Source organism: Acartia tonsa, chromosome 7 (genome assembly GCF_053477335.1).
Source record: "Acartia tonsa isolate MP-2025a chromosome 7, ASM5347733v1, whole genome shotgun sequence".
Lineage (NCBI taxonomy): Eukaryota > Metazoa > Arthropoda > Copepoda > Calanoida > Acartiidae > Acartia > Acartia tonsa.
Genome location: NC_137266.1, coordinates 49,814,755 through 49,842,163, shown reverse-complemented (window position 1 = coordinate 49,842,163; position 27,409 = coordinate 49,814,755). Strand labels below are relative to the sequence as shown.

Here is a 27,409-nt window from a genome sequence, read left to right as displayed (position 1 = left end):
GTCACTACAAAAGAGCAGAAAGCAATTTGCAAGCATATGAAAAACGGTCCCCAAAAAGCCAATTGTCTGGATTATATAACTATGTATACTTCAATTTATAATAATTTAAAATATTTTGTACAAATATATATATCCTTTTATAAAAGTAACAGGGTGTGTGTCTGTTTGTCTGTATGTACCTAAAGATCTATCTAAATGCTGAACCGTTATGGGTCTGCTTTACAGTGAAGCTACTTACAGGTCCAGGAATGTTTTTTTATATTTTACGGGAGGAAGATTTCTACTCTCTAAAGAAAAATAGCCTCTAGAAAAGAATGACCCTCCTTAAAAAAATTCAAACATTAAAAATTAAAATGGTGAGCGGGTGTTTCTCAACCTTTAACCCACCTCAAGTGTTCCTAGGGGCCTCTAATTGCATAACCGCTAGTTTCTAATAGTTTTTTAAAAATTTGGAAACAAATCAAAATAATAAATAAAAGGCAACAATCAAATAAAATTTTGTACAGCAAAGTTTGAAATTGTTGATTATTATTAGATTATCAATCAATGGAAAATACACAATAAAGGTATTTACCTTAAAAATTACACAAATAAACTGTTGTGTTCAGAAAATAGGAAAACTTAGTTAACAAGGATGACAACATCTATTACGATCGAAACTCTTAGAAATAAAAGTAAGACCGAGCCATACTTTAGCACAATCTTGCCTAAAACCTTTCTTGGAAAATTAAGAACCTTCACTGAAGATAAGCATATTTTAATATAGGATGCTGAAAAAAAAGTCTGGCATTGAAAACTGATGTTTGTAAAAAATGAAACTAAAGTTGAAATTGAAAAGTTTAGCTTGTTTTTGTCTGATCTTTCTTAATTTTACAGACAATTTCTTCTGCTCAATACAACCATTGTTCTTGTTATCTTACCAAAATATTCATAACATCATAAATATACAATAAATCTATAGAGAATATAGGTTGCTTTCCCATAATTTGCTTTATTTCGTTAATTCAGACATGTTAAAATTGTCCTATCGATTTCAAACTTTGCATGATGATTCCAGAGCTTCGCCTTTATGGATGATGTCATCCTTATTTGAGACTGTATATTAGTTTCCTGATCTTTTTTATTGATAGTATATATCAACTACGTAAGTAAACATTTTAGAACAAATTTCAATAATTTTGTAGAAACAGCTTCTTAAACTTTGTATCTGAATTTAGAAATAAATCAACTTGGAAATATCAACTTTTCCGCCGTCTTATCACAGGGATCTAAAGGGATAAGACAATGACCGATAAATTAATGTACATCCCCAATGATGATATAAAAAATAATCCCTTCTGTAGCGTAAGATTAGTGGTTGAAACGTTGAAAACTTAATGAATCAACCAATCAAAATTTAAAGTCCCCAAAGTTGATAAGCTAACGAATAAGAAATGGTTATTAAAAAACTTTGGGGACTGGTGTAATAAACAACCCATTGTCCACTCTTTGGATTTAAGGGGCAATTCTGCATTTGATAGGTTATCAAAACTGGGAGAAAGAATGTAGTGTAGATTCATCTGCCATTGTTCTCCCCCTCCATGGCAAATGTATAAACTTTGAAAAAAGTTTACATTTAGGTTTTTAGATGCGAAACACCTCTAAACATATTAAAACCCAAATCAACTGTGTGCCTTTGTAAAATTTATATAAAAAAATCCTGTCCTATGTATGCAGTTATTTTTGGCTATTTGATTTAGTGAACTTTTCCTTAAACAAAAATCATCAAAATTGCTTCATAAAAATTTCTAAAACCTTGCAGTTTTCATGTCAAGTTTCATAAAAAAATTATTTTTATTTATTTTGGTAATTTCAAAGGATTATCAAAAAAAAAATTCCAAATAATTCACAACTTCCTCAATTTTAAGCCTAAACAAACCAGGAAATTTGCCAAAGTTTTTTCCCATCCTCTTATTTCCCAGAATAAACTCTCACAAACTCCGCCCATTTTTTTTCACCATTTACACTTCAATCTACCATTCAGGGCCAAGTTTAAAATCCACAATCCTCACTCCCCCCTCCCACCCCCTCGCCTCCTCCCACATTGTTCCCCTCCTTCTTGAAAAAATTTACCTAACACATTTCCGCCTACTTCCTAACCATTTAAAAAACCCCTTTGCCAAAAATTTGCCCCATCCCCCGAATAATACAAATAAGATTTCCAATTTTTTTTCACCGATTATTTAAATTCTTTTGCTTTTTTTTCTTTGTTGTGCAAGATTGAACAATTGTATTCTTGTTTTTTTTCTGGCGTCAGATTAGAGGACACAAATTGAAGATTTATATCAATTATACTTTTTTATAGTTTCATTTCCTCCTTTAACAAAACTTTTTCTCTCTGCGGTTCGTTCATTCTTAAGGAGCGAACCTGCTCTTTACGTTGTGTATTTCCTTATTTTTGTAATGGATAGCTCCTAAATTAAATCGAAGCACGGTAGAAGCGGCTTGTCGGTGCTAAACCTATTGTCCGTCCATTTCAAGCATGTTTGATTTTTAGTATTTTCTCTTTTTGATTACATCCTAAAATTCAAAAGTATTTTACAAAACACCTTGACAATCAATTTTAGAAGACATTCTTGTGTTTCTTTAATATTAAGAGATGTAATTCCTAATTCTAATTTACAAATTTTTAATTTTCAAGTTGGGATTATTGAAAATTGTTTAAAGTTAGTATGTTTTTCAACCTATTTTTTAAAAAATACACTATTCTAGGACATGAAGATATATTTCGATTTTAGCAATCATTTTCAATTCATTTTGTTATCGAAAAGTCATTTTGTTGTTGACCTTAAACTTATATTTTCATACTTTTTATAATCCTACGTAGATTATCATACAAATTAGTATTTGTTGGTGACAGGTATACAAGTGTTTTTCATCAAAGTGGCTATCGAGCAGTAAACTCTTAAAAATAAATTGAAAATAAGGGGGAGATGGTATTTATTTCATTTCCTGGGGCGTTTTCTCTTGTGAGTTTGGTGTTACCCTATCCTAAAATAGTAACTTCCTTTGGCTTGTAAGAATCTTTACTGTAAAAAGATCCATATCGGTTAACGAGATCAAAAGCTACAGACACAGACAAACATCATGTTACTCTTATATAATGATCATACTCTGGCTTCATTTTATGTTGCTTTAACTCTAGTCGAAATCAAGGAAACCCTTACAATTAAGTTTTATGACATGGTATAACTTCATGTATGAAATCAAGTATGTTCGTCTCCATAGATCACACAGAGAAAATAATATTCAAGTTACGGATGATGCATATAAACAGGTAAGACAATACTAGAGAGGATGGGGACATTGTATTATTTTTTACACTAGTCCTAACTTTTTTTATAATAACGTTTTCTTATCAGTTGGCTTTACAACTTTAGGGACTTTAATGTATTTTGATTAGTTGGTTAAGTATTCAAACATTTCAACCACTAGTTCTAATCTACAATTTTGTGATTTATCCTTGGGGCTATACATTAATTTAATTGACCATTGTTCTCTCTCTCCCGATTTCTGGTTCAATACAGATCTAAAAGGGGTGGTAGAAGTCTGGTAAGCCGAGCGTTCTCGGCCCACGGGGTAACGAGTTCGGATTCAACGAGCCCTAGCCTTTAAGTATTCTACCAAACAAACAAGCAGGATTCAATCATACAGAAATTATATATTTAAACTGAATAATATTTACAAGTTATGTTTACTATATATATACAACAAAATATAACAATGGTTAGGTTTGAAGGGGGTGTGGGGCGCTAGGGCTTAGCGCCCGACGGTAGACAGGCTGTGGGGGCAGCGGTGGTAAAAGGGGAGGCAGCGCCTCCCGATTATATAAGCGCGTGAGGGACTCGTGATAGTTGCATGTTCAAGTCCCCTCCCCACATTTAGGCAGGCTAGTTTGACCGCTGGGTGCGGGGTCAACAGCGGTCATGAGATGGATAGTGATATAATAGGATTAGTGCGGGGGGTTTGTTATCATAAGTCACAGCGAAGCAACTCTGTAAACGGCCTGTCCGTCTGGGTGTCGTATTACCACAACCTCCCCTTCAAGGGTTGCGTGGCTCCTGAGCCACCAGGCCTTGAACCTGGGGATACGACAGCCGGCTCCTGCGCCGGACAGGCAGTTCTTGGGGCACAGCTCGATGGAGGACAGCTCGGGCTACACAGGCTCCCTGGGACACTCTTTGCTCGGTCTGACTGTGGTTGGTGATCAGCATTGTCAGCTCCTGGTTGGCTTCTAGGCGTGGGTTGGCGACGGCCAGGCCTCGCCGCTGGAAATTTTGCCTCGTCTGCAGGATCAGTTCTGTCGCGGCTGGTAGCTGGACACGGAGGCCTAGGCAGACTCTGGTGGTTCCTAAGGGTGGAATGGTGATGGCAAAGGGTGCATAGAACTCCATGGGGGCGCCTGCTTGATTCAGGTTGCTTGGCCTCCTAGCTCCTACCCGGATGGGGATGGCTGTCATCAGCAGGGGGCACATGGCTTCTTCTTCTTCTTCTGGGGCGGCCTCTTCCATCGCAGTGGCTGGCTCTTCTCCTACAGGCTCGCTGCTGGCTGGCAGGTTCTCCATGTCCGCGTCAGGGTTCCAGATGGCATCTCTGAGTGGCTCTGGAGCGGGCGGCGGCGGCGGTGGTTCGTTGGGCTGCTCCTGCAGGTTTTCCTCCACTGGGTCACGATCTTGGCCGCTAGGCTGTGGGGCGGCTGCGGCTGGCTGGTGCACTGGGAACTCTCCTGGGTTGCTAGCTGCGGGCGCCGCCGCTCCAACTGGCAGCTCGGTGGCATCCTCGTCGCCGTCCATGTCAACTTGGATGTCTTCTGGGATCTGGTGGGCAGTCACATCTCCAGTGTATTTGCGCAGTCGGCCTACATGCGCGGTAACTTCTGAGATCCTGGCTACTGGAGAGGCAGGTTTAATGACATAATGGACTTCTGTAGCTTTCCTCACTACTTTCCAGGGGCCAGTCCATCTCTTGGTAATCTTGGCTGCCTTCCCTGGCACCAGGCGGGGGGCCAGGTACCAGACCAAGTCTCCAACCTCATACTTGGCCGTGCCTTCGTAAGCTGCCGCGCTCCTCCTGATGGCTCCCTCCTCCTTCTGCTGGATGGCATCATACACTGCATAGTAGCGCTGCAAGAGAGCTTGGACGTTGGCTGGAACTGAAGCATATTCGGTCTCTGGCAGCCGTAGCACCATGTCCACCGGAAGTTTGGCCTCTCTCCCAAAGAAGGCCAGGAACGGGGTCACACCAGTGGATCTGCAGGCCTTGGTGTTGTAGGCAAAGGCGATGGCCGGCAGGTGTGGCTCCCAGTTGTTATCGTCTCTGTCTAGGAACAGGCGCATGCCTGTGTTGAGCGTCCTATGAAACCTCTCCACTCGGTTGGACTGCGGGTTGTAGGGTGGTGGATGTGTCAGGCCAATCTCGAGCCTGGAGGCCAGTTCCTGGAATACCTGGCCGGTAAATTCCATTCCATTGTCGGAATGGATCTTCAGGGGGCATCCGAACGTGGCCAGGTGGCGGTGCAACAGGGCTTCAGCCACCGTGAGGGTGCGCTTGTTGGGGATGGCGTAGAGGCTGACAAACCGGCTGAATCCATCTTGGCAGGTGAGGATGTAGCGGTTCCCAGCTGGGGTCTCTGGCAGTGGCCCCACCAGGTCGATGAATAGGACTTGCTGTGGATACCCCTGGCGGGAGGGCACGTGGATCCCCTGCTTCAGCCTCTCCTTGGTGACTTTCTGGACACACTCAGGGCAGGTTTGTACCATCAGGCGGACATCACGGGCCAGGTTGGGCCACCAGAAGTGCATGGCAACGCGGGCGATAGTTGCGTCCATCCCAAAGTGCCCAGCCATGGGGGTCCCATGGGCTAGAAAGAACGCGTCCTGCTGGAGGGCCGAAGGCAGCAGGTATCTTGTCCTCTCTCCTGTCAGAGTCTGGTCAGTGGTGGTGAGGCAGCCGTGCTCGTCAAGCCCCAGGGCTGGGAAGCGGCTGGCGTACTGCTGCTCGTCTCGTTCCTTGCCACGCAGCTCAGCCTTGGTTGGGGCCTTGCCATCAGCCACCCATTGGCGGACACGGAGCAGGAGGGGGTTCTGTGTCTGGGCTTCCAATACTCTAGCTGAATCCAGTCGGGCGGCAGGAGGCCGGCTAGCTGCGGCCTCCCCTAGCTGGCAAAGGTTGTGGATATACTCAGCCTGCTCTGCTAATTCTTCGGCGCTAGCCGTTGGCATGTTGGCATCTTCCCGGCGGCTGAGGGCGTCGGCGTTGGTATTCTGGGTGCCAGGCCTGTGGCAGACGGTAAAGTCTAAGGCCGCTAGCTCCTCCTGCCAGCGGGCCACCATCCCTGTGGATGTGTTCAGTGATTTCATCTGTAGCAAGGCAGAGGAATCAGTGTTGATCTGGAAGCTGCGGTAGGACAAGATGCCGTGGAATTTTCGGATCCCATAGATAATGGCGGCCATCTCTCCCTTCCAGGACGGGTAGCGCGTCTCAGGGTCGGTTGTCTTGCGCCCCACGGCGGCAATCAGCCTCTCCTTGCCCTCCTGGCATTGACTCAGTATGGCAGAGATGGCGCGGCTGCTGAAATCTGTGGTGAGCTGGAACACTGCTGGCAAATCAAACCTGGGCGGCGCTCGGATGGGGGCCTTGCGGAACTTGTCCTTGAGTTGCAGCAGCTGGGCTTCCATCTCAGGCGTCCAGGTTAGGGCCTTGGCCGTCTTCTGCCGATTCATCTCGTAGGTGAGGTCTGCATACTCTGGGATGAACAGGCGGTAGTATCCAAAGAAGCCCAGCAACACCAGCAAATCCTTGGGGGTGCTAGGGGCTGGCCAGTCCAAGATGCGGTCAATATAGTCCTCTTGCATGGCTATCCCCTCACGGCTGAGGGTGTGGCCCAGATAATCCACCTTGGATCGGAACAACTTGGTCTTGGCTGGCTTGAGGCGGATCCCTCCCCTACGGTGGGCTTCCAAGACCTCTCGGAGCCTGGCCAGGTGGGCCCAGGTATCCTGATGGAAGGTCAGGACGTCGTCAAGGTATGACTGGAGGTTGGCTGTGCCTAGTGGGTTTAGGACCCCTGCAATAAACCTGGAATAGACAGACGGTGCCGTAGCCAGGCCAAAGGGCATCCTTTTCCATTGATACAAGCCCCTGGGGGTGGTGAAGGCGGTGCAGGGCCGGCTATCCTCAGACACACGGATGGTGTAGTATGCGGCCACCGCGTCTAAAGCACTGTAGACACGGTGCCCGCCAGCTCGTTCCACCAACTGCTGGATCCTAGGCAGGGGGTAGCTGTCCAGCTCCAGACACTTGTTGAGGGCTCTGTAGTCGACGGCCCAGCGGGTGCTCCCGTCCTTCTTCTTGATGGGCACCAGGGGGCTGCTCCAGGCGGAGTCCGACGGCTCTATAACTCCTTCCTGTAGCCAGGTGTCCAGTTGTTTCTCCAGTTCAGCCTCTTGCCGCGGGTTCAGATCCCTAAATCTCTGGCGGATCGGCTGGGTCCCTGGCTTGAGGCGCAGCTGCAACTCAACCACATCTGTGCAGCCGGGGGTAGAATTGGAGAAGACGTCCCTGTACTCTGACAACGTAGTCCAGACCTCCTTCTTGAGCAAGGGGTCCTTGCGTAGGAACTCATTGTCTTCCATCTCCAGGGCCTCCCACAACTCCTGCATGTCTATAGGCTCAGCAGGTTCTTGGAACGAGTGGAGACGCGGGGGAGGCGTATCAGAGACCTCTAAAATGTCAGGTTTGACCAGCTCCCCTGCCACTGGGAGGCCAGCATCCAGCAAGAGGGGCACCTCCCCCTCATTGACCACCAGTACTCTAAACACAGTGGCAGAGCCAGGCCTGTGGGCATACAGGCCCTCTGGAATAACAAGGTCCTCCCCAAACCTCTGTTCTGGGGCAGCTAGTTGAATGGCATCCTTGGTGCGATGGCCTACTAGCTCAACAGGGACCGCCATAACCCCGCGGCCAGGCAGGACCACCCGCTTGGCTGTGCGGAGCTGGGGTGGTTGACCGTCAGTTGGAGTGACAGCGCTTAGCCTATACGTGGCTGGTGCGGGGTCAGCCTTGGCTCCGGGACCCACCGGCCGCGACTTGACGGGCTCGGCTTCTGGAGGGGCTGACGTGTCGGAGCCAGGCATGGCTCCGGGGGCGTCCGGCCACGATTTGACGGGCTCGGCGCTGGGAGAGGCCAAAGTGCTGGGTCAAGCTTTGGCTCCGTGGGCGTCCGGCCGCGACTTGACGGGCACGACGCCGGGAGAGGCTGGGGCCTGAGAGTTGAGTGTGGCTCCGGGTACATCAGACCGCGACTTGACGGGTCTGGACTCGGGCTTGGCTGGTGGACTGGCTGGAGGTCCTAGGTAGAGGGGGCCAGGTGGACACGGCTGGCCTTTGATAAAAATGTCGGCGGAGAAGATTGGTTCTGGAGGGCTGGCAATCTCAGGAAACGTTGTTGGCAGGCTCTCCCTTGGCACCTTGGGCACTGGGGGCAACCCCATGGCTAGCAGGTTAGCTCCCTTGTGTGCGTTGAGCTCAGCGTCCACCCAGTGTGTGCCTTTCTCAACCACACGCGGCAGAGGCCCCTCATAGCTTAGCTCTCTCTCGGCTGTCTCCCGGTCAATGGGGACGCCACGGAGTGGGATAAACTCCCCACGCACCCACAAGCAAGGTGGTTGCATGTCGAAACAGAGCCTAGTTCCGAACTCCTTGAGAAAATACCCTCCTAGGTTCAGAGGGTGTGAGAGATTCCGGACCACAGTCACGTGGTATAGATGGAGTATAAGAGTGTGTGAAACTGCCATATATAACTCTTTTAATTTTCCGATTACCTGGAGGGGCTGGCCTTCCTCATTAGCAGTCAGGATCTGGGTGTTGTCCGGAATCAACATGCGTTGCACGCCCATCGCGTGCATGAGATGCTCAGAAATTACAGCAGACCCTGGTACACGGTTGCCAGAATCAATCATGGCATCAACCTGTACATGCTGGGCAGGGTCAGGAGTAGGAAACCTCACCCTGACATGGCAGGGGAAGTGGAGGTCCTGCCCTTGAGACAAGGGGGCCTCTCGTTCGGCTGGGGTTGGCAGAAACTTTGGTGGTGGCCGCACCGCAGCTATGGTGGTATCGCTTACCATGGTGGCTTAGACTGTAGCTTCGAATCAATAGAGCTTATTAATTATCACTTGGTCAACAATTTTATATTTATTTTTATCACTTGGTTGACATTTATACACACTGATGTGTTGTTATCACTAGGAGCTCTAGGTGTGATTCTGGAAGCACTGGCAGCAGGGAATGTCCGTCCTGCAAGGTTCAGAGGGGTGACGGCGGTAGGGAATGACCCGTCCTACAGCGCCGCTGGTTCGAATCCCGAAAAATGGCGGCAGGGAATGGCCCGTCCTGCAGCGCCTCGGGTTCGAATCCTGGGAGGCAGCGGCAGGGAATGTCCCGTCCTGCCGTGCCTGTAGCTCAAAATCTGCTATCCGTCGCAGTGGTAGGGCTTACTTGTGTGCTGAAGCTTCGCAGCCACACATTGCCTTCTTAGGGAGACCAGCACACAGCTGTCTGTCTCGTAGGTTTGGCCTGGGTGTCCTGGGGCTTGTCCCAGCTACACTTGCCAATTTAGACTCAGTTCTGTAGCCGTCTGAGCTAAATTATCCGATTGCCGTGGCTGCGCACCTAGCGCTACTCCTACACGACACGGAAAAAGCGTCTTAACTGGCGCTTTTAGCAGGCTAAATCTGCTTGCCGTAGGCCAGAGGCCCACATATTGCGTTCAAAATGATGGAAATTCGACCTAAAAAGGCCGTCTCACGGGTCAGTTGGCGGCTGATTGTCCCCTTACTTGCCAAAGGGTCCAATCAGAGGTAGAATAGGCTAGTTTCTGTAAGGCTCGATTGAAACACGCTGACACCAAGTTCTGGTAAGCCGAGCGTTCTCGGCCCACGGGGTAACGAGTTCGGATTCAACGAGCCCTAGCCTTTAAGTATTCTACCAAACAAACAAGCAGGATTCAATCATACAGAAATTATATATTTAAACTGAATAATATTTACAAGTTATGTTTACTATATATATACAACAAAATATAACAATGGTTAGGTTTGAAGGGGGTGTGGGGCGCTAGGGCTTAGCGCCCGACGGTAGACAGGCTGTGGGGGCAGCGGTGGTAAAAGGGGAGGCAGCGCCTCCCGATTATATAAGCGCGTGAGGGACTCGTGATAGTTGCATGTTCAAGTCCCCTCCCCACATTTAGGCAGGCTAGTTTGACCGCTGGGTGCGGGGTCAACAGCGGTCATGAGATGGATAGTGATATAATAGGATTAGTGCGGGGGGTTTGTTATCATAAGTCACAGCGAAGCAACTCTGTAAACGGCCTGTCCGTCTGGGTGTCGTATTACCACAGAAGAAACTTGCGTTGTAAACGTAAAGGGAAGGGCAATACAAAACAAAAACAAACAAAAGGAATTGTAAAAAAAACTGAATGGTACCCAAGAATATTTATGTAGGATTTCTGGAAGAACTTGGAGGCTGAGTGGCAGGATCTAGAATCTGAAGAAAATCATCCCTGGGTCCAGGAGTTTACCAAATCTTATCAGCCATTTCAAGAATATTCTTTCCAGGTAGAGATAGATAGATCTAGAATATGATAAAAATCATCCCTGAGTCCAGAAGTTTTGTGAAGCTTATCAGCCATTTCAAGAATATACTCTCTAGATATTGATAGATAGATAGATCTAGAGTCGAAAGAAAATCATCCTTGGGTCCAGGAGTTTTGTAAAGCTTATCAGCCATTTCAAGAATATTCTTTCCAGGTAGAGATAGATTAATAGAAACGATAAATAAATATACAAGAGATTAACTCACAATTAAAATATGAATTTTACATTTTTCATTCAAGCATTAAAAACTGTTTTGAGCATGTTTTCCCTCTTCAGATGTCAATATAGGGCACATATTTAGCCATATACAATGTTATTATACATTGATAGATAGATTAATAAATATTTATAAAGATTTGTTAGTACATATACAGATAGGTAGATTATATTTAGATTACAAATAGATACGGGCAAGGCTGCTTCCCACTCTCACGTCAAGTACAGCAACTCAGTATAATTAAAGGGAGCCAAATCTTTCCTTTTCTCTCCGAACACCCGGGACCCGGGTATTAGGTTAAGAAACACCCATCAGACACTTTAATGGCACGACCTTTGCCTGGAAGTTCATATTAATGAATTGCGCCTGTTTTAGCCCAAGGCATTCTCCTACTCTAACTATTAATGTAGCGTACCTAACATAGCAGCTGAAAGAACCACCTTTAATGTCCTTAGTTATGCCGCGGTGTTATACCGAGATTCGAACCTTTTACCTCCTCAGCGTAATTTATTTTCGATAGTTTCTACTTTCTATAAACAAAAATGAATCTTTCATCTTTATTGCAAAATGTTTTATTTCCACTATGAAAAAAAAGAAAATTTTCACATTAAAGTGCAAAACACAAGGACAAGTTTGTAAAAGTAAAAAATGGTTTAGAAGTTCTTTAATAAAGAGAAAGGGTTGGGACGAGAAATATATCATTTTACCTTTAAAGTAAAAAAATCTATTTTTGTTTGCCTGTTTTTCTGTCTGCAACGACGAATTTCGCTAACTGCTGACCCAATAAGTTTCTTCTTTACAGTGTAGTCTACCATAGTTCCTGTAAGGGTTCATAATTATTTTGAGGAAGAGTACAACTACCTTCTCAAGAGAAATAGCCCCTAGAAAAAAAATTAGCCCCCCCCCCCCCCCAATTAAAAAGTTTTTTTTATTTTTAAAAATAAATAGGGGAAGGTCGACTTCTCCCTTTTTTACTTGGGAATAAGATCTGCAATTTAAAAATTATTTGTTTAGCTGTCCATTTTTACTTCTAAACTAATTTAACAGTGCAATAGAATTCTATAAAGCTTTGCTCAAAATGAAAATAGGAAAAAATCAAAGAGTATAATCTTATGATGCATTTCATGTCAGGGATCTAAAGGGATAGGACAATTACCGAAAAATTAATGTACATCCCCAATGATGATACACATAATTACTCTGTCTGTAGATTACAATCAGTTTTTGGATCAGCTTAATGAACCAATCAAAAATCAATAAAAGCCCCCAGGTGGTTGTTCAGCCACCGAACAAGAAAACGTTATTATAAGACTTTGGGGACTAGAAATATAAACAGCACAATGTCTCCTCCCTCCCTGATTTTTTATGTTTGTCATCAACTTTCACAGATAGAAATACGTGCATAGAAAATAGATAGATACAAATAAAGAATAGTTATTTAACGCATCGGATTATAGAAAGATTGCAGCAGATGTTAAAATAAGAAATTATAAGATTTAACCTGTTATGTTTATTAATATTAATATTTGTGGAAATTGTCTTTTATACGATGCTATACATGATTTTTCAGTATCGCTAAGAACCGGTTTTGATACAGCTTCACTAAAACTACAATTTAAGTTCAATATTTTTTTGTAGGAGGAAAACGCAGCAAAAGACAATTTGAATGCTCTTGAGGAAGGAAAGAAAAAGTTGAAGGTGGGACATTTTTTAGTAGCTATGCTACTCTATATCCGTATGCTTGTCCGTTCGTCTGTTTTAAGGTAGATACTTTTTTGTAATTAGATAATGCTATTCTGGACATTGAATTTCTACAGTGAAATAGCACTAGACTGTTATTAAAGCAAGCTTCTGTAAAGATTCATTACCGAAAAGCATCTACTCTATAACTCACTTTTTCACATGTTCGTCTATAACTTGATTTCTACCAGAGAGAGAGGGGACAATGGGTCATTTTTTACACTAGTTTTACAATAAGGTTACCTTATTTGTTGGCATAAAAACTTTAATGACTTATACTGAATTTTAATTGGTAGATTTATTAAGTTGAGTGTTCCCACGTTTCAATTTTAATCCACAGAATGGATAATTTTGTGGATGTAAATATATTTATCGGCCATTGTCTTATCCCTTAAGATCCCTGACTTTCTACACTGTTTAATCAACTTTTCTTAAACATTTTCAGATTTTTGAAATTTCAATTCTTTATTGATGGACTACGTTATTCCCCCTCTCCATCCCCCCCCCCCCCCCCAACAAAAAAAAATTGAATTTTTATTTCAAATTATTTTATATAAATAATTTTTAATCAAACCTCTTGGGGCAAAGCCCCTAGAGGCTAGGGGCGAAGCTGCTAGTATTTCAAATATCACTATAAAGTATCACTGAAAGTTGTATTAACAAATCATGTTTCAGGATGGAGATATACCAAGTGCTGTTCTTCTTTTTGAATCAGCTGTTCAACAGGTAGAAACTATTTTATAAGAAGCAATTTACACTTTCCCGCAATATTTTACAAGAAGGAAAGGTCTGCACTTCGTTTTTTACATTTCTGGGCTTAGCCCATAAAAAGAAAACCTTTTCTTTTACAAATCTGAAAAAAAACATCTTTAGCGACCAGTTATATTAAATGAATTATCTTGGTTACATTCTACCCAAGAAGCTATTTGCCATTTGGCTATCTTTGTTTGACTTTTAATAGGGCAAAGGTGAAAAAAAATTAATTTGTGATCAAGTTAATTATATGATTTTTTATTTTAATATCCGCGGAAAAATGGCTATAGTACAATGCATAATTAAGTATAAATTATTTTCCCATTATTTAGAATCCCGAGTTACCAGAAGCCTGGCTTCTGCTAGGCAAATCACAGGCACAAAATGAACAGGATAGCAAGGTAAGATCATTTCAAATTCTCGATTTCATGGACGATTTACGACCCACTAAAATAGTTGAGGTAGAAATATTTTTGGGGCGAAGTGGTAAAATGTGGATATTTTTTAACTCATGAGGTTAATATTACTATTCGTTTTATCTTATTTATTTATTTTTAGTAGCGAAGGTACTCTATAATTCACTTTGTCCGTATGCTCTTAGCGCTATGGGGGAAATGAAATTTACTGAGTTGATATTAAAGCTATACATCTGACTTTTCTTGACAAAATTTCAAGTCTTTCTTTATCTTCCTTTAATTCTTTGACCACAGAACATTTGTTTAATTTATTTTTTTCTGTTTGTCAATCAATTTGTGCTTGCTACTTTTGTATGTCGCAATCAAGTTTTTTTATTTATCTAGGCTATAGCAGCATTAAAACAATGTTTAAACTTGGAACCTGGAAATTTAGAAGCTTTGATGAGTATAGCTGTTAGCTTTACAAATGAATCTTATCAAAAACAGGTACATAATGAATATTGAGATAATTAAATTGGCATATTGGACAAAATCCTATGAAATGGATATTGAAATATAAATATATCGAATAAACATATTAGGCCAAATTCTATACAATTTCTGAAATTGGCCTAGAAAAAAAAGGGATTCCGAAGTCTTAAATATTTGTTAAAGGCAAAGGTCACCTTAACTTTTATGTCATTAGAGTATATCATAGTGTAGTTTTGTCTTTATGTAAAAAGCTTCATAATTAAAATAAGATTCGAACCATTATCCTCCCCAATCTGGAGTAGGTTTCCTTGCCAAAAATAGTATATACCATTAATTTTCAGGCCTGTGATTCCCTACAACTATGGCTAGAACATAATCAGGAATATTCACATCTGGTGGACAATAAAATTAGTAATCTAGACTTCAAATCTTCATTTATGTCCCAGGTTTGTATTTTGTAATAAAATTATATATATTGTACCAGCGGCGACTTAAAATAGGAGTATTCTTTCTCTTGTGAGGTTATACATACTCTTTCCTAAATTATACAAACATAATAGGGACCTTTAAGAAGTAAAGAAGATTCATATCGATCCAGCTGTTAATAAAATCTTTTACTTATTTGTCAATTGTTTGCAGGGGTAAGACCGTACTATTTTTATTCCGCGAAATTTTGGTTGCTATTCGAAGCAGCTTATGGTGCCTTTAAAAGTTACATCAAACAATTAAATGACCAATGAAATACCAGTATACATTTTACACTTGGTTAATATAAATATATATGTACTGGCCTATCATTTTTTGAAGGCCGTATATAAGCAGCTTCTTGCCATTCAAATGTAAATAAGTTAACATGTTATTTTTTTTATCTCATCGCTTTGTATACTGAAAATAGTATTTTAATATAAGTGTTATCAATTAAAAAGGCGTAAGTTTTCAAAAAAAATGATCTTGTTATTATATTTTTAATATTTTATCTTCCGTTTTTTTGTGGTAAATGATGTAAGTTGGACAAATTAAATTTCCCACAGAGAAAATTATGTTTACATCTAATTATGTATTTTATACATTTACATAAATATTTTTAGCTAGTGGTTGGTTAAAGTAAAATTGCAAGAATCTAAAGGGATAAGACAATAACAAATAAATTGATTACATCCCCAATAATGATACACAAAATTACCTTTTCTGCAGATTACACTTAGTGGTTGAAAAGTTCGGACACTCAACTTAATGAAACAACTAATAAAAATTCAATAAAAGTCCTCAAGGTTGTTAAATCAACGAATTAGAAAACATTAAATTATAAAAGTTCGGGGACTGGTGTAATAAATAGCACAATATCCCCTCCCTCCCTGGTACAAAAGTGTTATATAAATCTTAGATTCCTTGATTTTGTCTATGACTTATTTTAAAACATTCTTTGAGGAGTAAAGCTACTATCTAATCAAAATAATACTGTATATATTTGCATTTAAATATATCTAAAAAAATAGTTATAAAATATCTTTAGACCACTTTTTACTCTATTTATCTAGTCCTATATCAATTCAGCCGTTTGCGAGATCCATCACTACAAACAAAAAGACATACTGTTACTTTTATAAAAAGGACTAATATTTCTATTTAGGATCTACACAGCAAAGTTACAAATATGTATATCCAGGTAATTCTAAAGAAATATTTCGGCATTATCCTTTTAGAAATATTTTTTTTTCAATTTTTAAAATTTTGGTACAAAATAAATATTATAAATATCTCCTTTTAAAAAAACTTTGTCAGTCCATCCATAATTTTTGTGCTTCGCAATTTATGGATGTTGTCATCCTTGTTTAATTAGTTTTTCTCTCTGATATGCTTTAAATTAGAATCTACACTGATTTAATGATATTCTAGTTAAAATTAAATGAAAAGTTTTGGGCATTAAATTGACATTACCAATGATAGGACAGTATACATTTTAATGGACCAATGGTAAAATAAATACTGGCCTATCATTGTTCATTAGTGTTGCCTTACGTGATTTTGTTATAGGCATTATATGTTGCTTCAAAGTTTTTATTGTAAATTTTCTGATTACAGGCTGCCAGGCTGAGAACAGGCGCAAACTTGGATCCTGACGTTCAGGTACAAAAAAATCATTTAAAATAAAATCAGATCTTTTTCCCGTTAATTTAGGCATGTTAGAACTGTTCTATCGACTTCAAATTTTGTATGATGATCCCTGTAGTAGTTAGGTACAATTTAGAAAACATAGCAATTCTATAATCGTTACCAGAATGTACGTACGTCCATTTTCAACATGTTGATTTTTCACTTTTTTAACAAAATTTTTTTATATGATCTAATTATCCGATTGATCTGATTTTTGGTATACTGATTCCTGGGACAAAAAAGTACAATATTATAAGCGAAGCAACTCTATAATCAAGTCCTAAATATGTAAGTATGTCCTTAAACATTATACTTCACCAAGCAATTTTTCAACAAATTTACTTACAATTAATATGCTTAGACTCATATATTTTTATATTCTGATTATTCAGTTCTGACACTATACAAGTGTTAATGTCTGTTTGTCCTACCGTTTCAGTGCTTCGCTTTTATGGATGTTGTCATCCTTGTTTGAATATGATTGTTATGTTTCCTTATGCAAAGTCTGTATGTCTTGTGTAACATTGAGAATTGTATATAAATGAAAAATACCTCACATGTTTGTTGTATTCTTTTAACTTTTTATTTCAAATATGAGATTTCTGAGAAAAAAGAATTTTTAAAATTAAATATCAGTACTTTACTGAAATAGATTACAATGTTTGTTCAACTTTTTTAAGAAAAAAAGACACATTAACGGACTTACGGACAATGTGATTTATAAAGAAACTAAGCTTTAAAAACAACAGATTCATGGATTCTAAGCTTTATAGAACATATAAGTTAAAAACATAGAATGTACACTATTTTTAAAGCAACTTATTCTAAAATGTTCTAAATGTTGTTTACTATTTTGTTACAAGTGTTTTATGGTAAGAAAATGTAAACAGGAAAAATAGGCTGGTTAACGCAAGAGACATTGAGCTGTTTATTACACTAGTCCCCAAAATTTTATTATAAAATTTTCTTATTGGTCGGCTTAACAACTTTGGAACTTAAAAAATATTGGTTGGTTCATTACAATGAGTGTTAAAACGTTTCAACCACTAATTGTATTCTTCAGAAGGAATAATTTTGTACATTAGGAGATTTACATACATCAATATATCGATCATTGTCTTATCCCATTATCGTTCCATGAAAGGATTGCTCTATAACTTTTGGATTTACTTATCTTTATTAGTATCTATGAATCTTTGTTGTTTAAAAATATTAAAGGTCTAACCCTAAATGAATAATTTTTTTTTTCATTTTTTTTCAGAATAGAATATATTTTTAAACATGTAATTTTGTAAAATGTGAAAAGCATGGTTTTATGCTATTTTTTTTTCATTCCTCCTCCTTCGAATATAGATTCCCTAGTAATGAATATAAAGTCCTTGTAATAAACAAATTAAACTGTTTTCAGGCTGGCCTTGGAGTACTTTTCAACCTTTCTAGTGATTATGAAAAGGTAGAAGATTATTAGAATTAAATTCAAGACTTAAAAAATTAGCCACAAAAAAAAGAAATATATTTATTTATTTATCGCATTGTATTATAGACAGATTTCCGCAAATAATAAAATGCAAAATTAGAAGATTATTTTTTAAAATTTTCCTTTAATTCTCTAATACGATGCTATTCATGATTTTTCAGTATATTAATTGGAATGACAATTCACAAACGCAAAAAATGTAAATATATATAATTTCTCGTAGGTTTTAGGCTATTTTCTTTTAGGCTATAGATTGTTTTCGAGCAGCCGTAAGTTCTGCCCCCAATGACCCTTTGCTTTGGAACAGGTAACTTTTTATTGTATCCCCGCAAGGTTCAACATAAGAGGGAGGGGACATTGGGCTGTTTAATATACTAGTCCCCAAAGTCTTACAATTACGTTTTCGTATTCGTTGGCTTTAACAACCTTGGGGACTTGAATTTTAATTGGTTGGTTTATTAAGTTGAGTATCCAAACATTTCAACCACTAATTTTAATCTACCGTTGGGGTAATTTGTGTATCCTCATTGGGGATGTACATCAATTTATTGGCCGTTGTCTTATCCCTTTATCTTACTTAGAATGGTTAACCCTAAATAAGTTCATGAAAAATTCTTCTGTTTAATACCAAGGTTTATAGGGATAAGACAATGAATGATAAATTAGTTTACATCCCAAATGACAATAAACAAAATCATCACTACTGTAGATGAAAATTGTTAGTTGAAAAATTTGGACTCTAGTAGTTTAAAACAAACAAATAAAAATTTTATAAAAGTACCCAAAGTTAATTAGCCAACAAAGTTAAAGGGGTTATAAAACTTTGGGTCCAGGTGCAATTTACAGTCCAATGTCTCCTCCCTCCCTAGCGAAATGTGTACTCTTTTATATTTTTTTCATTTTGCGAAAAACAAGTTTAAGAAGAAAAACTTGGATAAAAAGTTTTACCATAAGAAAAAAGAATAACACATTACATAAAAAGCGTTGCAAAACATTAACACATTTAATTTTGGAAATAATTGCTTGTTAGGCATGTTAAAATCGTCCTGATAAATTCATAACTTGCTTAGCCCTGTGATTATATGTCTTAATGGTGTTGCGGTTTCCCTCTAATTGTCTAGTAGAGCACATAACACCCCCCCCCCCCTCCATTGATTTATCAAAATTATATTATCAAAAGCGCCGCAGGGTTAGGCTCAGCAAGGTTAGTTCCACCGGCAGGGATTGCCCATTGAAAAATAAACTAACCCCTTTACTCAAATCCTTATCTTGAATTTGTAAAACAAAAATAAAAAGGAAGGGCAAAATAGGCTTAATACACTTTTATAAGCTTTGCTCCAATATAAAGTTTTCTTGAATAACCACTGTTCGAAAATTCATCCATAAGAAAAATATTATAGATTTTATAAGTAGGGGAATTATGTATTGACGTAAAATGATCAATTATTTTAAATTTTTATTAAGGAAAAGTTGTAAAACTTATCTAGTACAAAGCTTTTCCTTTTTTTGAGTCAATTTTTAAAAATAAAGCTTTTCTGTTATTAGGGACGCTCTCTACATTGGCTGTTTTCGTTAATTTAGACTGGTTGGAATTGCCCTATCGATTTCAAACATTGTATTATGATACTATAGATAAATCCTAAAAGTTAAAGTAGGTCCGTTTACTGTATCCGTTATTTACACAATTTTGCAAGAAATGCATTTACAATGAGTTTAAAATTTATGATCTGCTTATTAATTCTGACACTCAACAAGAATTAATATGCGACTTTTGTCCTTACTTCTGTTTTTAGAACTTCGCTTTTATCGATGTTGTCATCCTTGTTTTATATTGCTGCCCTACATACGCAAAATTTTGTTAATATTTTAGACTTGGAGCTACTCTGGCAAATGGAAATAATTCAGAAGAAGCTGTAGCCGCTTATCATTCAGCTCTTAGGTAATGATTGATTGTCCATAAAAATCTCATAAACGACTGAAAAAAATAAGATATGTTATATTCTAAGCCACAATCATATAAAATGTTGTAAAAAATTATACAACAAACTAAAACCACGAAAGTTATTTGAAAAGTAGCATAAGATCAATATTCAGGGCTCGGCAGTAGGGCGGGTTAATATCGGAATTAGACAAAGAGGGGATATGCAACAGATAAAATTAACCTTAAAATCGTTTCTGACCGAAAAAGAATTTTAAAAAATTAAGTTTTAGAACGCGAACACTAAAAAATATATTTCATTACTTATTAATATGCAAAGACGACATTCAAAATTTTTTTTGAATCAGAACTATGGCTTCATGGTGCTCCCTGGAAAGGCCTTGAGAAGCTGAATCAGGAACTTTTGTCCGTTTCAAAATATCTCGTTCCTAGCCTTAGAAATCACTAAAAAAACAAAATTTTTAAAGGTTTATTGAGAATTGTCTAATTTGTAGAGGTTTGTTAGATTTTCTCAGGCTAGGAACGAGATTTTTTGAAACGGTCAAAAGTTCCTGATTCTACTTCTCAATGCCTTTCCTGGAAGCCCCAGGAAGCCATAGTTCTGATTTTAAAAAAATTGACTCCCATTTACAAATAGCTATACAATTGAATGTCTGGTCGTCAGCGGTTTTAAGACTTAGGATAAATTTTAAATCATCCAGAGGTGTATTTTACTCATAAAAATCATTTGCAGATCCCCGCTGTGGCCTCAGAAAAAAAATGTTCAAAATCGACCCACCCTACTCGGCAGCCGCGCTTCGGTTGCGTATAAGCCTCAAGTATCAACCAGCTAGCGTGACAAAAATCATTTTTCAAAAAGATGGATTGTCTGTTCAGGTTCACTGAAAAGGAGGGCCATATCGGTTCATCGGTTAGCAAGATCCTTCACCGCAGACCAAAAAAAACTTACTACTTTATATAATAGGATTAGTGTTAGTAATAGTCTTTCAGGATTTATCTATCTATTTTAATAAATTAAATAAACATATTCATTTTAGGCAAAACCCTGGATGTGAATGTATCATCATTGGGGATGTACATTAACTGACAGGCCATTGCATTATCCCTTTAGTCCCCTGATTCTAATAAATGAAATTAACAAATTAATCTTTAGACAAAACCCGGGATTTGTCCAGTGTCGCTATAACCTAGGTATCTCCGTTATAAACCTGAAGGCGTATGATTCGGCTTCAATCTATAATTGTAATGTAATTTTATGTATCATTATTGGTGATTAGGGTGGGTCGATTTTGGACATTTTTTTTCTGAGGGCAAAGCGGGGATCTGCACTCAATTTATATAGATATAATACACCTCTGGATGATTTAAAATTTATCCTAAGTCTTAAAACCGCTGACGACCAGACATTCAATTGTATAGCTATTTGTAAATAGGAGTCAAAAATTTATTGAATCAGAACTATGGCTTCATGGTGCTCCCTGGAAATGCCTTGAGGAGCTGAGTCAGGAACTTTTGTCCGTTTCAAAAAATCTCGTTCCTAGCCTGAGAAAATCTAAAAAACCTCTACAAATTGGACAATTCTCAATAAACCTTAAAATTTTTTGGTTTTTTAGTGATTTCTAAGGCTAGGAACGAGATATTTTGGAACGGACAAAAGTTCCTGATTCAGCTCCTCAAGGCCTTTCCAGTGAGCACCATGAAGCCATAGTTCTGATTCAAAATATTTTTTGAATGTCGTCTTTGCATACTAATAAGTAATGAATTATATTTTTAAGTGGTCGTGTTCTAAAACTCAATTTTTTAAAATTCTTTTTCGGTCAGAAATGTTTTTAAGGTTAATTTTATCTGTTGCATATCCCCGCTTTGTCTAATTCCGATATGAACCCACCCTATTGGTGATGTACATTAACTTATCGGCCATTGTCTTATCCCTTTAGATCCCTAATTATAATAAATGAATCAATTAATTTCAGGCAAAACCCTGGGTTTGTACGGTGTCGCTATAACCTGGGTATCTCCTGTATAAACCTGAAGGCCTGTGATTCAGTTTCAATCTATAATTGTAATGCAATTTTATGTATCATCATTGGGGATGTACATTAACTTATCGGCCATTGTCTTATCCCTTTAGATCCCTAACTATAATAAATTAATCAATTAATTTCAGGCAAAACCCTGGGTTTGTACGGTGTCGCTATAACCTGGGTATCTCCTGTATAAACCTGAAGGCATATGATTCTGCTGTAGAACATTTTCTTACTGCTCTAAATTTTCAGGTAATCATATCTCTAAACATTGCTACTAGATACATGTATCTATCATTAATATGATTAATGAAGCATATATTCTCTCCTTTTCGAAGCCACTTTTTTTTACAGCCGGCTTCAAAGTAATATATGTTGTCTTGTTTTAATATTTTAAAGTTAGTATTTTTTTTTTTTTTTTTTTTACATATTTTTAAATTTTTTAACAAAATAATACACTATGTACTAAGCTATAAAAATTGGAAAGAATTTTAATGAATATAATAGATTTGAAATCTGCATAAAATTTTAAGGATTTTTTATAAAATTCGTTTTTTATATAATTCATTATTTAAAAGCGCAAATCCAATTTAAGTTAATAGATTTTGACTAATAGGATAGGTGGATTGGAAACTACCTGCGCTCTAATTGGTTGAATGATGTATGTCAATTAAGCTTCTCCAATCAGGGCGCAGATAGTTTTCAATCCACCAATCACAGATGTCAAAATTATTTAACTTAATTTGTATTTGCGCTTATAGATAAAGAATTATACAAAAAACGAATTTTATAAAAATTCCTTAAAATTTTATGCAGATTTCAAATCTATTATATTCATTAAAATTCTTTCCAATTTTTATAGCTTACTATGTATTTCAGAATCTCTCATAACACATTTCTACGTTTTTCTAGTTTTGGGTACTTAATTGGTTGGAAATCATTACATCCTTATTTTTCTTAAAAAGGGTTATATTTAGATTTATTTAGTTTTAAGTTAGAACCTTTAATATACCAATAAATTGAATCACATATTATTTTGCAATAAAGGAGGGGACATTGCACGGTTTATTACACTAGTCCCCGAAGTTTTATATTAATGTTTTCTATTTTATGACTAATTTTAATCTACAGACGGGGTAATTTTATTCATCATAATTTGGGATATACATTAATTTACCAGCCATTATCTTATCCCTTTAGCTCCCTGATTATTTTGTTTTTCTTATTTCTAAGCAATAAATTTATGTTGTCAATAACAGAAATTTTATTCGCGTCACCGAAAATAAGAAAAATCAGAGATAGAGGGGACAATAGGCTGTTTATTATATTAGTCCTCAAAGTTTTATAATAGCGTTTTCTCATTTGTTGGCTTAACAACTTTGGGGACTTTTAGTGAATTATGATTGGTTGGATAATTAAGTTAAGTGTCCAAACGTTCCAACCACTAATTATATTCTACAGAAGGGGTAATTTCATGAATCACCATTGGGAATGTACATCAATTTACCGGCCTGATCCCTGAAGAAAAATTTTAAATTTATTAACCAAAACAAAATAAATATTCTAAAGTTTTTGCTTTGACATGAGAAATCCATAGAGAAATGTTTTTAAAAGCTTTTCTGATAAAACAAATTATAGTGTTGGAACACGTTTTATAGTTTTTTTTAAATATCTCTTATTAGGCTTTTTTTAGACAATTTTTATATTTAAAATTATTGATAAACCTTTATTTATTGAAAAACGGTGTGCAAAAAATGCCGACCTTTATCAAATTAAAATTGCGTGGCTTGTGTTAATAGTAAAAAAGTGTTATGCATATCATTAGAATCGCTATGAACTCTATTTTTTGGAAATAAAAAAAAATATGCCTGTGCTACTTTTAGTTATAGACTTATCTGGTCCCAACTGACGCAAAACTTGACTTTCAAGTATATTACTAAATATTTGAGAAAAGGGTGTGCAAAAAGAATTGAGTACATATTAAAATTTCAATTTGCGCGGCTTGTGTTAATAGTAGCAAAATTTAGGAGAATAATTTATAGCAGCTAGGTGGTAAAATGTCCCAAACTTTACTCGCAAGTCAAGTTTTAAGTCAGTTGGGACATTTTACCACGTAGCTCCCTAACGATACATAGCACAGGAATCGTTCTTATATTTCCAAAAAAAAGAGTTCAAAGCGATTCTAACAATATGCGTAACATTTTTAAAAGCGAAGCTTTTCTATAATTAGGGTCGGTCCGTCCGTACGTCCGTAACGGATAGCTTTTTCGGTTAATTTTGGCATGTTAGAATTGTCCTATCGATTTCAAAATTTGCATGGTGATTCCTTTAATAGTTAGATACGATTTAGAAAGCGTAGCAACTTTATAATCATCACCAAAATGTCCGTACGTCCATTTTAAACATGTTGATTTTTTTTACTTTTTTAACAACAAATTTTTATGTGATCTGATCATCCGATTGATCTGATTTTTGGTGTATTGATTCCTGGGACAACAAAGTATAATGTAATAAGCGAAGCAACTCTATAATCATGTCCTAAAAATGTAAGTTTGTCCATAAACAATATCCTGAATCAAGCTGTTTTTCAACAAATTTACTTACAATTTTGCGTTGACTCTTATACATTTATATTCTGATTATTCAGTTCTGACACTATACAAGTGTTAATGTCCGTTTGTCCTACCGTTTCTGTGCTTCGCTTTTATGGATGTTGTCATCCTTGTTTTACTACACAAGCCGCACAATTTTTTTTTTAAAAGGTCCGCATTTTTTTGCACACCCTTTACTTTTTGTTGTTTAGGCAACTGGTCGAGGTCCCGCAGGGTCAGACACCAGCTCAACAATGTCAGAGACTGTTTGGTCCTCCCTGAGACTCGCCCTCAGTCTCATGAATAGACCTGATCTCAAGGATATTAAATACAAATTTATAATTTAAATATTTGTTAAAGCAAAAAGAGAAAAAAGATTTTGATGATGCGGCTGTGCTCTATCATCTAATGACACTGCATTCGAAAGGTTGGACAAAATAGAAAGATAGCCAAAAACTATTCAGACTCCATCAGTTCAGTAGTTATCGAAATCGTAACATACAGACAAACACGGTAATACTCTTTATATTTAAGAGCTTTGTATTCGAAGGTAGAAATTATAAAAATAGCATAAAACCATTCAGGACCAGTGTGAAGCTTCCTTAAAATAGAGAACTCCAGTTCAGTAGTTATCGAAATCTTAAAATTCAGACAGAAAAAAACTCTTTATATAATAGGATAATAAGAAAAAAATAACTTAGATTATCTAAAAATGTCCAAACTTTTACTTTTATACATGTAATTTTTCAAATGCTATGCTAATTTAATGAAAGATTTAAGACATGCATGTTTTGAACATTTATAGGATAAGCAACAAGAAAAATAATTAGGTAGTTTCGTGTATTTAAGTTAATCAAATTTGTATATTAATTTTTAGGAGTTAGCAGATAGAAGAAATCTTTCAGAATTGTCAAACATTTTTAATATTTCTGTTCAATAGTTTAAATTTGATTTTAGTTCAAGATAAAGATGTGATCATTATTTTTCCAGTATGGTTTTGAAACCGATTATTATCCAGTGGATGAGAGCTGGTGCTTAGCTATACTAAGAAATCATGTATGTATAACATCGTATTTCAGACATTTCTCCACGACTATTAAAATAAGATTAATACACCGTTAGCCCAGGCCTTCGTATATCTTTGTTTATCTGACTTGAAAGCACTTTATAGTGCCTATAAAAAATGACATCATATAATACAAATGATCAATCATAGTCCAATACATAGAACTGGTTTTCAGCTATACTGATAAATCATGTATAGCATTGTATTACAGACATTTCACCAAAAATATTAAAATAAAAATCATAAATTATTTCCAGTTTTTCACTTTAAAGTTAAAATGGTTTATTGTATATTGCACATTTTTAGAACCGTTATAAAAAATCATACAAATAATATGAAGTAAATAAAACCCAATTATTCACTAAAAAGAACAGGGATGACAACATCCATAAAAGCGGAGCTTTGAAACGATGGGACAAACGCACATTAGCACTTGTAGTGTGTCAATCAGAACATGTTTTAAATGAACGTAAGGACTTTCTGGTAACTATTATAGAGTTAGTACGCTTCCTAAATCGTACCTAACTGTGTCATAATAATCCTAATGCAAAATTTTAAATCGATATAGGACAATTCTAACAAGTCTAGATAAACGGAAAGGTCTAAAGGTTCCGGGCCTACCCAAATTATAGAAAAGCTTCGCTTTTAAAAAGATTTTAAGCGTTACGCTTCTATGGCCTCACATTACATGAACATTTTTAGCTTCTTGCACTTGCAGACGAAGCTTTTTATATTGCCTATAAAAATGTCGGCATAATGGCCAAATACTGGTCAATTAAAATTTATACTGGTAAATTAGTCTGTGCTTCGGACTATCATTAGGCATTTGCATTGTATAACGTCATTTTCTATAGGCACGGTAAAGAGCTTCCTTGCAGACCATACTTTGCCGGTCCTAATGATGTGCCATTTGACCGCCTGAACTTTTTTGTAAAATTAACCTTACTTTGTATATCTGACAATATCTAATAGTTTCGATCAAATACATTCATTCAAATCTTATAGTCTGTATTATTTGTGTAGCTATTATACAAATATAGTATGTTCGTTCGTCCGTACTGAAACCAAGAAGTTGACCCATTCCAGTTAAAAAAAAAACGGTTTACTTATTAGTTAATTATCTTTTTTTACGTGAGATTTGAAAATATTTGTAATAACAAAAATAAATACGACGACATTTGCTTATCTAAATAAAATGACTATTCATAACCATTCTCATTATGTTTGAAGATCTCAGGGACCAGAATTCTAAACAAACAATTATAAATGAAAATTTCCTTCTTTGCCCAATTTCCTTTAGTTACAACACAAAACAAGTTTTACGTCAACATTACGTCACAAAACTATCTGATCTCGTTAGCCCCTAAATTTTAGATTAGTTGCAGTTGCAATTTTATGGCAACCAAGAAATGTTGACAAAAAATGGAACAAATATATTCATTTCGGCGACTTCGGCTGAATATTGTTCCAATAGCTGGGCATTAAGATATATAAGTTTTCCGGAATTTTAATGTTAGGGGGAGATTAGAAATCTGCATCAAATTTTAAGGATTTTTTTTATAAAATTCGTTTTTTGTATAATTCTTTATCTAAAAGCGAAATGCTTTTTAAGTTAATTAATTTTGACCAATAGGATATTGGATTTTAAACTACCTGCGCTCTAATTGGTTGAATGATGTATGCCATCCAATCAGAGCGCAGATTTTTTAAATCCACCAATCACAGATGCCAAAATTAATTAACTTAAATTGCATTTCCGCTTTTAGATAAAGAATTATAGAAAAAACGAATATTATAAAAAAAAATCCTCAAAATTTTATGTAGATTTCAAATCTCCCCCTAACTTTAAAATTCCGGAAAACTTATA

General features: G+C 37.4%; 1 protein-coding gene across 1 annotated transcript in view; it reads left to right on the top strand.

Moving 5' to 3' along the window:
• The window catches only part of LOC145323926 (peroxisomal targeting signal 1 receptor-like), a 40,448-nt gene extending 13,911 nt beyond the window's left edge, over nucleotides 1-26,537 (top strand). The window contains exons 10-24 of the mRNA XM_080166529.1: nucleotides 3,268-3,316; nucleotides 10,542-10,655; nucleotides 12,550-12,609; nucleotides 13,327-13,377; nucleotides 13,737-13,805; nucleotides 14,205-14,306; nucleotides 14,633-14,737; nucleotides 15,922-15,957; nucleotides 16,374-16,418; nucleotides 17,854-17,898; nucleotides 18,168-18,229; nucleotides 19,793-19,861; nucleotides 22,029-22,137; nucleotides 24,689-24,798; nucleotides 25,356-26,537. Of these exons, the coding sequence (XP_080022655.1) occupies nucleotides 3,268-3,316; nucleotides 10,542-10,655; nucleotides 12,550-12,609; nucleotides 13,327-13,377; nucleotides 13,737-13,805; nucleotides 14,205-14,306; nucleotides 14,633-14,737; nucleotides 15,922-15,957; nucleotides 16,374-16,418; nucleotides 17,854-17,898; nucleotides 18,168-18,229; nucleotides 19,793-19,861; nucleotides 22,029-22,137; nucleotides 24,689-24,798; nucleotides 25,356-25,416 (1,087 nt within the window). The 3' untranslated portion in view covers nucleotides 25,417-26,537. The remainder of the gene's footprint in view (nucleotides 1-3,267; nucleotides 3,317-10,541; nucleotides 10,656-12,549; nucleotides 12,610-13,326; nucleotides 13,378-13,736; nucleotides 13,806-14,204; nucleotides 14,307-14,632; nucleotides 14,738-15,921; nucleotides 15,958-16,373; nucleotides 16,419-17,853; nucleotides 17,899-18,167; nucleotides 18,230-19,792; nucleotides 19,862-22,028; nucleotides 22,138-24,688; nucleotides 24,799-25,355) is intronic.
• The last annotated feature ends 872 nt before the right edge of the window (nucleotides 26,538-27,409 follow it).